Source organism: Oncorhynchus nerka, linkage group LG28 (assembly GCF_034236695.1).
Source record: "Oncorhynchus nerka isolate Pitt River linkage group LG28, Oner_Uvic_2.0, whole genome shotgun sequence".
Classification (NCBI taxonomy): Eukaryota; Metazoa; Chordata; class Actinopteri; order Salmoniformes; family Salmonidae; genus Oncorhynchus; species Oncorhynchus nerka.
The window spans coordinates 48,804,248-48,818,034 of NC_088423.1; the positions used below are offsets into that span (position 1 = coordinate 48,804,248).

The 13,787-nt window shown below is 39.1% G+C and overlaps 1 protein-coding gene across 3 annotated transcripts in view; it reads right to left on the bottom strand.

Moving 5' to 3' along the window:
* Positions 1-1,482: 1,482 nt before the first annotated feature.
* The window catches only part of LOC115113346 (cilia- and flagella-associated protein 46), a 96,853-nt gene continuing 84,548 nt past the window's right edge, over positions 1,483-13,787 (bottom strand). Inside the window, exons 52-60 of one of the 3 annotated variants that reach the window (XM_029640883.2) lie at positions 12,421-12,500; positions 11,989-12,049; positions 11,554-11,586; positions 9,245-9,344; positions 8,971-9,083; positions 4,234-4,315; positions 3,800-3,936; positions 3,544-3,645; positions 1,483-1,826 (exon numbers count right to left, since the gene is read on the bottom strand). In XM_029640883.2, the coding sequence (XP_029496743.2) occupies positions 1,699-1,826; positions 3,544-3,645; positions 3,800-3,936; positions 4,234-4,315; positions 8,971-9,083; positions 9,245-9,344; positions 11,554-11,586; positions 11,989-12,049; positions 12,421-12,500 (836 nt within the window). In that variant the 3' untranslated portion in view covers positions 1,483-1,698. Of the gene's footprint in view, positions 1,827-3,543; positions 3,646-3,799; positions 3,937-4,233; positions 4,316-8,970; positions 9,084-9,244; positions 9,348-11,553; positions 11,587-11,988; positions 12,050-12,417; positions 12,501-13,468; positions 13,570-13,787 lie in introns of those variants that run through there. The other 2 variants (XM_029640882.2, XR_003861102.2) reach the window with 2 other exon arrangements.

The following is a 13,787-nucleotide window of genomic DNA, read 5'->3' on the forward strand; positions in this document are numbered from 1 at the left end:
GTTTGACGCTGTTGCGTCCGTTTGTTGTGCTTCTGCCCAAATAAAGAGTGCGCCTGATCACAACTCTCTGCTCTCCTGCACCTGACTTCAACACCAGTAGCGCATGCGCTGACAGAGAGAGAAAACATTTTTACCAATTAACCATTTTTCAGCAGGATATAACAACAAATACTGGGAAACTGAGGATTACAAGCTTATGGTTAATATTCTGGTTGCACTGCATAACCACATGTCCCTGAATTAGAATCAATAAACCCCACACAAAAAGCCCCATTTAATTGAAACAGTGAATCATGTTCTCTCAGCCACCATGTGAACTGACAAAGCCTCTGCTTTGTTTATGTTGACAGAATGTTGATTTACCGGTAAGTACAAAATCCAATTTTTATTCAAAGATACTTGTGTGACATGCATGTTACAGAAATCAGAGAACATCGAAAAGAAAACAATTATCTTAGTTCAAACATCTCTACCAAGGGTGCTTACAGCTAAGACTAACCTTAATGTTCATTCAAAGATGGCTCGCATTCACTTTGCCTTGAGATTCAGGTGGTCATACTTAAAAATCTGCCTCAAGGCAAACATTCACTCAATAAGCATTGAAGCCTCTACAATAACACACAACATACCTGCTTTACGAGAAGTGGATTTTCTAGAGTTTTTGGACTTGCCCATGGCTCCTCTAAATTATTTTTGGTCAGATCAGTTTTTAACTCATTGATCATTCAGTCCTTTATGTTAATCTGTGAGAGATGATAGAAAGAGACAGAAATATGGATAGAAAGTGCTGTCAAGAGTTTTACAGTGACTCTTGGATACCAGATAACAGCCAACATCCCATTTATCATCTAGAGTAGACTGTTAAGGTATATCTTGAGTTAAACACACAGCCAAAATACAACACGGAAGCGAGCACTATAAACAACATGGTTGCTAACAAAGGTGTGATGTATCGACAGGGTGAAACATCTCAAGAGCAACACACACAACTACTTCAGTTGCATCTGCTGGAACGTCAAGTGGCACAAATGTTATTTGTGACCAGGGGCAGTATATATCAAGCGTGTCAAGAGTGCTAATTTAGGATAAGATTAGACTTTTAGATTACAATGAATAAGGTCACAGACCGCATGGGGGGGGGGGCCTGATCCTAGATCAACCCTCCTACTCTGAGAGGCTTTATACATACAGCCCCAGGTGCTGTCCTGTGGCCTACTGTAGATCCAGTCCTCTCACAACCAACCCATGTGGTCTAAATATTATGTACTATACATCCCTGTTTTCATAGCTTTATTACATTATTGGTTTTGATAACAGTGTAATTCCAAAGCATGGCAGAGCTCCATAGGGGAGAACGCTTGGGGAGTGGACGATAATGCTTTAGACATTTCCCTCTTACCCGACCCTGTCTATCCAACCACTGGCACCAGGTGCATTAGATGGCTTATTTCTGCCGAGACGCAATAAAACAGATGAAACAAGTGGAGGCAAACAAGATATTTATTTAATCACTGAAGCCAAGCAACGAATGGTGAACTGTCTCTTAGAGAAACCGAGGACTACTCTTGGCTAATGCATTTTTGGGATCTGTTTGTAATTGTACAGCCTTGGGAATAACTGTGTTGATGTTTTCTTTTAATAAAACAATTTGACGAATATCCTTAAATTTGAAGGAATGTTACGAGGGACTGAAGTGGATCACGTAATAACTAAGTTAGGCAGTCCATAGATGACACAATTGAAGGCTGATGATGAAGTGGTCAATCTTGGTTGAGCATCATGTGCATTCCCATCTCTATTTACCGAATCCTCGTGGCCTATGGTATCTGTAGAGAAAAGAGAAAGAGTAAGAGAGAGAGAGAGAGATGACTCAGGGAGTGAGAGTGACACAGGTAGCACAAGCAATGTGCTCCGTCTTTTAAATCCTAATTAATTGACAGAGTATTCAGTTTTAGGAACATTTTAATTCTAGGTATTGTGTCATGAATGGGGTAAGCAAAAAAAACAACACATTTTGCTTGGTGGCAAGACTAATTGACATCTGAATACATGCACTTAACCCTTTACACTCATACCCGTATACGGGTTGAAAATGGCAGATTTTGGGCACTAATAAGCACCTACATTGGAACGCAGTGGCAGTACAGTAACATGCTATACATGATGTAGAGTGCAAGTTCTCCGGTTCACAATGCTGTATGAGTTTTAACTGAAAGCTATACTGAACTTGAGCATCATGAACTTGAGCATCATGTGACAAAAAGTTGCCAAAAATCTATCCTGGTTAATTGGCCAACTTTTGTAAATGTTTTGTTATCTGACTTAGGTAAATGCTGTAAGTGAAGATGACTCTGTGTATTCTGAAAGATGAGACGTTGAGGATTATAATAAATACTGCTTTAATGCCATAAAAGCAAACCAAACACCCGTGACTCCAAATGTGCACTTCACATTTCCAAACTCATGTCATATACAGTGTCAATATTCATGATCACTATGTTTGATGTACAGTTACAAGATTACATGGCGTAATACCCTGGGTTGTTCTGAACATAAAGAACCTGTTTGTTCATTGTGAAGAAAATTCACAGCGGCACACGCACCTGAATATACTCCGGACTCATTTCTATGCGCAACAAAACTACAAACAATTTATTTTAATTGCCTTGTGAAAGCCTAACACTGTAAAATTATATTTTAGAACTTACCTAGTCATATTAGCAATAGAACAAGCTTTCAAGTCATGCTGACCTGACCCAGATTGTGAGTTATGATTGACTGTTTTTGGATTGTGTTAACAACAGTAATTGTCTGATGGCAGGGAAGCAGGGTTGTGTTCCAAATTAAACTACTACAAGTATGCTTGCTCTAGTTCCTCAACAGCAGGTAAGAAAGCTTTAAAAAAGTACCTTATAGTTGAAATTGCTTAGGAACTGTGCACACTTTGGAGGTGTATGGCCACTTGGGGACACCAGTTAGTCGTCTCACTCAAACCCTTGTAATTTGTATTGCACCTACCCCACATTTTCCAGGAATATTCTTATTTTGCTACTGAATGTATTCAGCACATTTTTAGATTTCGTTATCAACAAATACGTCAAAAAGGTACAGTAAAAGTAAAATGCACATAAAATCAACAGTGTAAAGTTTGGATTCAGTCTTGTGTCAGGTGAACTGTTGTGCACTCACCTTTGGTCTAATCATTTTCCCATTATCTCCAAACAGTTCCCTTTCAATTGATACCATGGTTATGCATATGCCATTCATATTTCTTCTGTAAGAAACATTTCCCTATCCATATAGGTCAATTCCCACTAGTGTAAAGGATTAAAGGCTCACTTGATGAATGGCATTATTCCCGCATAGTGCCACCAACAAAAATGTAAACAACGGAGCAAATGCATACCATGGCATTTTTGTAATGCAAAAAGCACTCAACATTCTTCCAAATATCAATTTCAACATATTTTCTCACTGTCTTAACAGAATACTACCAGATATGATTGAATATGGCCCAGTCCCAGAGTTGTAGTGATGGCCTACCATCTGATCCTGCAGTGTTTGTGTCTTTCTCTGTGCTCTGGACTTCTCCCTTCCTCAGTGCATGGACAGTCTGGCCAGAGGTCAGGCCTACCCTCAGGAGATCTACAACACATGAAAACACACAGTACACAACACATATTACAGCTATTCTTAGACTTCATATCACACCTTAAATTAAAGCTTTCATGTCCCAGTTTTGAAACTGTTTTTAATTTACATACAGTAATGTGCATCAGTAACAGTGTATTGAACTCACTCTCCATGACGGAGTCCATGTTATTTATGTTCCTCTGGGGGCTGCTGTGCCACTGGTTGAGCAGAACACAACGGACGCCACTCAGAGTGAGTAGCAGGGCTGTCTCCAGGGGCCTCTCCAGGGCCAGGTGTCCATCACTAAAGGAGAGGGAGAAAGCGAGAGAGATAGAGAGCGAGAAAGAGAGAGAGAAAGAGAGAAATATAGATAAAGGGGAGTGAAAGAGGGGGAGATAGAGAATATATAGATAGAGGTAGAAAGAAGGATAGAAAGAGAGACGGAGACACATGAGGTCTATAAAGGAACTGTCCAGCGTCTTCTCATAACCATCCTGAGACGAAGCATCAAACAGCTGTGGTGTATCAGCTGTGAAGGAGGGGATGCAACTTAATGCACTTCATTGGATAAAGTCATAAGAAGCACATGCGATGCGTTACCTCTTTTGCACGTCTAGCTTGGATTGCCGTAGCATGCTGGCGCTGTTCTGGACGAGGTCGAAAAGGACAGCCATCTGGCACTCTTGAGGACAAATAACAACACATTATCATCATCTGGTCATGGGTCGTTCCACAAATAGTGACTTTTGTGTCCCTTTGATATTTTATGTAAAAATGGTGCACCAATATTGCATTTTAAAAGCCTGTTATATTAAATGTAGTGCCCCTTACATAAACCACATGGACAATTCAATAAACTCAAGATTTTTTATATGAATGAAGAGTTGCTAAAGTGCATGTTTTTCTGACTTTTAGGAAGATTTCAACCCACTTAACCCCAAAATGATTTATTATTTATTTCACATGAGTGATTCCTTTACGTTTGTCCCTCATTTGAAGTTAAACCCTGTTTCTACTGAACTCTCGTTTTAATATTGTGAAACTATTCCTTTAAATTATATTTTCAAACGACAGTGTAAATCATAGTGTAAAAGCATGTCAGCTGGTTTTACTCTTTTTGACCATTTTCTGGTGTTTGGTGATGGAAAACTGAACGGATCGAGCATAACACATCAACCCTGTTACCCATCGATAGATAGGCTAGAAATGTTTAACTTTATATATATATTTTTTATATATATTTTTTAAACTTACATTCAATTGCCACTCCCTGTTGAACACACGCTTCCATTCCCCGTCACAAGGGGAGTTATGGCTGATTTAAGATGAAATCATCAGTCTTTTTATGTCAACCTGTTACTTTAAATGGCACCTCATTCATAATTGAACTCTTTTGAGATGTGAAAACATGCTTTTTATCAAATAACATTTTATTGGCCACATATTTAGCAGATTTAGCGAAATTGTTGACTATGTGCTCTTAATGACAACATTTTGAAATGAGGTGAAATAAATTGTTATTTGGGACCAAATTACACTACCCAAAACATACTCTATGGGTGGAATGATACACTACTGTTCAAAAGTTTGGGGTCACTTAGAAATGTCCTTGTTTTTGAAAGAAAAGCTCATTTTTTGTCCATTAAAATAACATCAAACACCAGTCTCAACGTCAACAGTGAAGAGGCAACTCCGGGAAAGCCATATCACAGACTGGCCAATTAAAAGAAAAGATTAAGATGGGCAAAAGAACACAGACACTGGACAGAGGAACTCGACGTTGAGACTGGTGTTTTGCGGGTACTATTTAAAGAAGCTGCCAGTTGAGGACTTGTGAGGCGTCTGTTTCTCAAATTAGACACTCTAATGTACTTGTCCTCTTGCTCAGTTGTGCACCGGGGCCTCCCAGTCCTCTTTATATTCTGGTTAAAGCCAGTTTGCATTGTTCTGTGAAGGGAGTGGCACACAGCGTTGTACGAGATCTTCAGTTTCTTTGCAATTGGAATAGCCTTCATTTCTCAGAATAAGAATAGACTGACGAGTTTCAGAAGGAAGTTCTTTGTTTCTGGCCATTTTGAGCCTGTAATCGAACCCACAAATGCTGATGCTCCAAATACTCAACTAGTCTAAAGGCCAGTTTTATTGCTTCTTTAATCAGAACAACCGTTTTCAGCTGTGCTAACATAATTACCAAAGGGTTTTAATTATCAATTAAGTGAAGGTTGCTGATAATGGGCCTCTGTACTCCTATGTAGATATTCCATTAAAAATAATCTACAGTTTCCAGATACAATAGTCATTTACAACATTAACAATGTCTACACTGTATTTCTGATAAATGTTATTTTATTTTAATGGACAAAAAATGAGCTTTTCTTAAAAATAAATTTAAAAAAGGACATTTCTAAGTGACCAGAAACTTTTGAACGGTAGTGTATGTATGCTTGGATTTATTTATTTATGAGATTTACTCGACAGGGACCGTGCACATTAATTAACATTTCCTTGGTTACATCAATGTAAATGCACCAGAGTTAGTAAAAGGGCTAATTCTCATCTGTAGCCCCTAGATCGGTTATGAAGGAAGGTCAATGAATTTAGGCCAGTGTGTGTAAACGAAAGGAAAAAGAAAAGAGAGCTGTTGATTCATGTTCATGACTCCAACAAGCACAGTTTGTCATGCTCAAAACTCTCTTCAGGCATTAGATTGAGTGCAGGAAGTAGAATATAACTCATTCTCCCTCCCTCTGCTCTAGATCAGTTCTGAACATCTCGGTCTGACGCAAGAAAGACATTTCCCTGTGCTTGTACTTGTGCATGACATTAAAACTTGAAACTATCTAGAACATCTGCAAACACCTTGTACCTGCTGGCTTGTTAACTGGGTGGGGTTGGCTTGTTATCGAGTTACAGCTGTTATTCAGACGAGGCAACATAGTCTGAACATTCCTCACCACTTTGTTTGGTTAGAAGTGCCAAAGCCCAGCCTGTCTTTGATAGTGGATGGTATTGTGAGGCCCAGAGTGATGTGTAAGGTCATCCTGACTTCCCCTGTCAATCAGATCAAATACACCCAGTGTCATCCACACCCAAAATGTCCTTTGTTTTGGAGGAAGTAAAACAAAAAAAATCAAGCAAGGCCAAGAGCCATGCCTGTGAAAAGCATTTGATTGTTGTTGAAAAGGGTTTGAAAGGTGTGAAAAGTCAGAAGGCTTTTTGGGGTGTGTGATCATTTATTTAAGGAAGATTAGTGAAAAAGTATCGTAATAAAGAAATCAAGACAGCAGCCACTGAGGAAAGAGTGGAGTCTCTGTCTCCAAAATACCAAAGGCCTGTGAAATGAACATGATGAGAATCAATACCCCCCCAAAAAAACATTTGTTACTTCTATGAAGAGTGCCTTGTTCCGCCGTTCTTTTTGATGACCAATTGACCCCTTTTACCAAAGAGCACCTTCTGTCTACCAAAATCTACTATTGTGTACCTTAGCAGCGCTTCCCTTCCTCCTTGTTTTATACAGGCTGCTTTATGCTCTATTTAGACAGCGGTATTTAATTTCACATAATGCAAATGAGAAGAAAAAACATGGCCATTCTTTTTACAACATACTGTAAGTTCAACAAAAACATGTTATTCTTTTTTGTCAATGAATGTGTTAGTCAATCACCACCTTCCGGAGACACCTGAAACCCCACCTCTTTAAGGAATACCTAGGATAGGATAAAGTAATCCTTCTCACCCCCCTTAAAAGATTTAGATACACTATTGTAAAGTGGCTGCTCCACTGGATGTCATAAGGTGAATGCACCAATTTGTAAGTCGCTCTGGATAAGAGCGTCTGCTAAATGACTTAAAATGAAAATGTAATGTAAATGTTAGTCAAGTGTCTATTTACTCTTAAATGTACTACACCACTACGACCTTGTACAGATTTTTGAGTGGCAATTGGTGTAATCAATGTTTATAGACAAGGCCCCTAGTCAATATCAATTGCGGAGGTGTTTGTCAATGGATCTGCCAAAATGTGACACACCCGGGTTAGGCCACAGGTGGGGCACTGTCAGCTCCAGACTCTGATCTGCTGGATTGGGAACGCCAGAGTTCCTGTCCAGGGAACAGTTCAATGTGAGATGAACGTTAATTGACAGCTTGCTCTCTAGTGCCTATAATAACTACTTCAACTCCGGGCGACAGATTCAGAACACTACATCTGATGAACATATCCAATGCACACATTAAACCTACATCAAACAATTACTATGCCTATATCATGTTAATAAATCATATAAGCCTAGTGATTATCCCTAATCCATTCATTCTGAATCTCTGTATAATTTCTACAAGTGCTTGGTGAAACTTGGAAAATGTAACAGCAACAAGCCTATAATGAAATCTAATTGATGTTATATTAATGTCTTTCTAAATATAACATTTACATTTACATTTAAGTCATTTAGCAGACGCTCTTATCCAGAGCGACTTACAAATTGCCACTCGGGGAATTAAAGATTGATGTGTTTAAAGAGATTAAGTCTACTGCTCCATTTACGTACATAAGCTACACACAGTACAATTTCAAATTTATATCTGGGTTTTTGTTTCTCCATCACTGACTTTGGAAAATCCTTCATTTGATTAAATAAATCATATTACCATCACATAATATCCAAAGCCACTCAGATCTTTGACATAATGTGACATTTTTATATAAGTCTTTACAAATATTCCCTGTCATAACGGAAGAGTTATGTTCTGTGTTCTGAACTTATAGCCTAATGCCTTTGAATACCAGTCTTTGGAGTTGAATGAGTTGGATTTGGAGTTGAATGACGTTGTTTTCTACTTAGTTTCCTTAATTTTAGATGGCAAACAGCAAATCTCTGACACACAGGATGCATCCTAAATGGCACCGTATTCCCTAAATGTAGTGCTTTGTTTTTTACAAGAGGCCCTGGTCAAAAGTAGGGCACTACATAGGGAATAGGGTGCCATTTGGGACGCCCTTTCAGACGAATGGGTCACTTTAAAAGGTATGTTGTGCTAATTCTGCAGTGGTGGCATATATACAACAGCAGCTTACTGGGAGGGAGGCATAGTTGGAATGTGGCAGGTTCTGGTTATTTATTTGTGTTCTGGTATTTGAGCTTTGGCTTTGGTTAAGGGCATGGTTGTTTTCTGATCAAACAATTGAAATAGTCTGTATTTGATGGAAAAAGCTGATACTATAAAATAAAATCTACCTCAAAATCGTCCAACATCTTCACAAGAAGGTTCTTGAAACTCAGACCAAACAAACTCAAACCACAAAAGAAAATAGGTAGGTATTGGATACAGTACCAGAAAGGTTGAGGGCAGCCAGCTTGGATGGTGGGATGTTAGCGAGAAAGCGCTCCATTCCATGGAAGATGAAAGCACTGCAGTTTGTCAGCAGCTGCTCCAGCTCTGCGAGACTGACACACACACAACAGTGTTAGTGGCTTAGAGTGCAGCATGCCATGAAAAAACATCAGCCATCAGATTGGTATGCCAGCGGACAGGAATACATGACATACATATGTGACTCTTGTGTCATTACTGCTAATGAGTGTGTTGAGTGAAAGTGACTTCTGACCTGGGAGTGCGTTCACTCCCCAAAAAGCCCTCCCACAGTGGGGTGAATTGCTGGCTGTATGCCTCCAAAGTCCTCTTCATCCTCTCTGTCAGGCTGCTGCCTTCTGAAACATAACCCCCCCCACACACACACACACACACACACATACACGACACACACAGAGAATAAACAGTTCCAGCTACTTCATCATTTATTATCATTGGATGAGGTATATTACTGTAGGACCCAATCTATAGTAGAAGCTGGACTGCATAAACTAAATCTAAGCTGTACCTAAAAATTGCACTGACAAAATGTACAGTATGAAGGGAGTTTGGTGACCTGGTGGCGGAGAGGGAGGAGGACACGTCAAGGCCAGACAATAGTCCATTGGATTTTGGCAAACAGCACATTAATCACTGCAAAATTCTCTTTGCTGAGAAGGAGTCATAGCTCTAAACACAGAGGCTGTGTCCGAATACCCATATTAGTGTACTACATACTGTACTTAAACCGCATACTATGTACGCATCGTTGCATAGTATTTAGCACGTGATGTACTGTTTATTAAAAAGTATGCAGTATGCCATGGCCACAACGCAGGCCGTGTGTGGGTGGATTTTTCCAAATTTAACAGGCATGCACCACATTAACCAGCCTGATAATAGCTCATTTTAATTTGATTAATTTCTCAAAACTCTGAAGAGAATAGGAATGTAGTAATAGCACTATCACATTCGACTTATACCATAGTAGACCACATAGCCCGTCTATTCTATTTAAAAAGGACTGAAGACAGAAATGTATAATCTGGTTCCATTTCAACATATTTATTAGTGAAACCTAAGTGCTGTAACATACATACATTAAATCAAATAGCCTAGTACACACACCAAAACTTTTCAAATGCTCAAATCAAAAGGCTATTGCACAGAACAATTTGGACAGTTGGGTGCATCGCAAATTCGTTCGACAGCAACGTAATAAACTAAAGCACTGATCATTGGGAACGAGATGAAAATGACTGCTAAGGCTTGATCCATACATGTAATAATTCAATAGATAGCCTAGCCTACAAAACTATAACAACCCATATGTTCAAATCAAAAGGCCCGACTAACATGACACCAATAACGTAGCCACATCCCGAGTCCCCTGTGTCGACATGTTCAGAAATCAAAAGATGGTTTAATATTTAGTTTAAAAGCTCTGACGAAGGCCAAGAGAACAAGAAACACTTTTCAATGAGAAAGCAGAAATCCATCTTCCTAATGAACCTCTACAGGATCGGTGAGAATGGCATCCAGGCATTTAAAGCATACTCGATTTTCATTTCACATACTGTACACAGCCAGTCCAAATACCCATACTTGCATCGTAAATAGTAGGCCGTTTGAGTATGCGAGAAAATGACCTTTTATAGTTTGTGAAATGTTGAAAATCGAGAATACTTTAAATGCCCGGATGTCATACTCATTTCGGCTTTTCATCTAGTAGAATTCGCTTCACAGAACTGAATAGTTTTTTCACACTCAAGTGTGTTCGACACCAGCTGATAATCAGAATAGGGGAAGTGTTCTACAAAAATGTATGAACGTCGGGGAAAAAGCGCGATTGCGCATTCAATGAGGCCATCTCAATATGGATGAGTAGTATATTGATATTTGTTGCTTACTGCATATGATTTTACTAAACAGTACGTTCTATATAGTATTTGGTATGATTAGTACACAGTATGCAGTTTAAGTAAGTAGCAGGCAAGACAGATTTCGTAAATGGCCACTCACATAGATAGGGATATCAACATAAAAGTCGGCTAAAGGTTAAAAACTCTGACCATTACAACCGCGTCTATTTGGCGCTGGCAACATTTTCATGCTTATTAAAACAAAATATCAAATCAATAAATGGGATTGGAAAACAGTGCTATCTTGAATGACTTTTTGGGGGCATATTCTACACTAGATTGGAGGCACCTTTTTACGGTATTCTTGGATGTTTCGTTCAGGAGAGCCATGCCCCTAGGTGTCTACTGCAACAAAACCCATCATTACACAGCTTACAAAGATATCAGTAGAGATCAGGGTCTATATTCATAAAGTGTCTCAGAGTAGAAGTGCTGATAGGATCAGGCACCCCCTGTCCATTTAATCTTATACATTATGATATCAAAGTTAAATTGGATCCTAGACACTTTATGAATATGGGCCCGGGCTGTCAGAACAACATAGCTTATCGTCTGGGGCCGTATCGTGATCAACGATTCTCTTGTGGAAATTATTAGCAAAATCAGAAACATAATAATGACAACTAAGATCATGCTTACTTACCATATTCCTCTTCGTTGTAAGGGTCTATGATATCTTAGATGAGGTGTATTAAGGACAATTTCCTCCACAGTATGTCACTGGTCTGGCATTACAAACAATCTTATTTCCCAAATCAAACTTCATGAAGCCATTTCTACATAAGCAGTTGTCACAAAGTGCTTTACAGATGCCGAGGGTTAAACCCCAAAGAGCAAGCAATGCATAGGTAAAAGCACTGTGGCGAGGAAAAGCTCTAGAAAGCAGGAACGTAGGAAAAAACCTAGAGAGGAACCAGGCACTGAGGGGTGGCCAGTCCTCTTCTGGCTGTACTGATATTTAAGAAATACCCATCTAGGAAATTCCTAGAAATATAGATTATCTCACCACTGAAAATCAGTTAAATACTTATTGGAGGTGTTAAAAGGTCATTATTAAAGTCAAACAAGTAAAATATACATTTGAAGTTGTGTGTGTCTACTGGGAGGGTGTTGGGGGGCAAGACACGATTGACCGGCACCTGGGTAACAAGAAACACAGATTAAATCCAGGTAGATTAATATTGGATAGAGACATCCAAACAAACATCTGTGACAGCAAGAGCGGAAGAGACACATTTGAATTGGGAGTGAGAGAGTGGAGTAGTGAGAGGGAGATAGAGAGGGCGGGTTGAGAGAGCGAGAGAGAGGGGGAGAAAGAGAGGCAGAGGAAGAGAGAGAGAGAGAAAGAGAGCAAGAGTGAAAGGGTGACAGGGAATAAATATGATATAGAAGCAAAACACAGGATCATTACAGAAACATTATGTCATTGATTGGGAAGTCACAAGCGGGCAAGGGGACTTAAATAATTTCTTGTGCTGAAGGCAGGCCTAGATTTATTTACTGAACTCACCATTTTGATGGCTTTGCTTTGATCTACCTTCCCCTTGGCTCCCTTTCCACCTTTGGTCTCCTTTTTGTTGTCACTTTCAACTGCAGCAAACAGGATGCAGAAATAATAAAGGAAGCGGTTGTCTGGCGGTTTAAATTACACAGCATTTTGACAAATCCTAATGACTTTACTTTACTTTCAGGTTTACTGCCAAAGCCAATGACATCATTGAAGACGCTGAAAGAATACAGAAACTCTGAAAGTTTTCCTACGACCCATAAATACTTTCTTCTGCAGTGACCACTAGCAAACTAGTAATCTCTCGAGGACAGACTACGTCTGACCAAATTAAGCAAGATTATAGTTCCATGTTAACCGAGATAGCAAACTAGTGAACTGCAAAGCATTGAACCCTTAAACGTCAGGCCTTGTAGAATTCCTTTTCAGTAAATGTACCCTATAATTAAATCCAGAAACAGACAGACACCTAAACAAAATAACCATTGCTTTCCCAAAGGAAGTCTTTTGTATGCTCAAATTCATCCTGTGCATGTTTCATGCAAACTACTGCGTAGAATAACAAATAGCGCTTTCCAAAAGGTGCTTCAGGCACTACATCTTCTTGACACAGTGGTAAACTATAGATGTCAAAATTATGGTAATGTTTGTCCTAGGTGTGGAAAGTAAATGTCACTTTTTTTATATATACTCCAGCCACCCTCATCCGCATACAATCTCTGCTCAGTACGACATGTGTGTGCACGAGTCACACACACACACACACACACACACACACACACACACACACACACACACACACACACACACACACACACACACACAATTCCAAATGCCCTATGTACATCTCAGCTCATTTAAGTCTAACCTTTGAGCACCCACTGGTGTTATGCAAATGATTTAACCTTTTTAAAGTTAATTAAGCTTGCCCAAACATAACATGAACTACTTTTTCTTTTGGAAATTCCAAATGTGCATATTTTCGGAAAGGTTAAGAAAACGTCATCCTTCAAAATAACTACAATAAAACATTTAAAGACAATTTACTTACTGTAATTTTACACGTGAAGACCATTTCAGAGGTTCAAAATGTTTAATGCATGTCGGATGTTTGTTACACTTGTTTTACATCCAGACAGGCTGCGAGATACACTGTGAATGTCCATGTATAAATAAAACACAAAAATAAAACACAACACAAGTCTTATCATGAAAAATGACGAGGCTTAAAAATCCTTCTTTAACCTGTCTCCCCATTATCTATACTGATTGAAGTGGATTTAACAGGTGACATCAATAAGGGATCATAGCTTTCAACTAGATTCACCTGGTCAATCTGTCATGGAAAGAGCAGGTGTTCTTAATGTTTT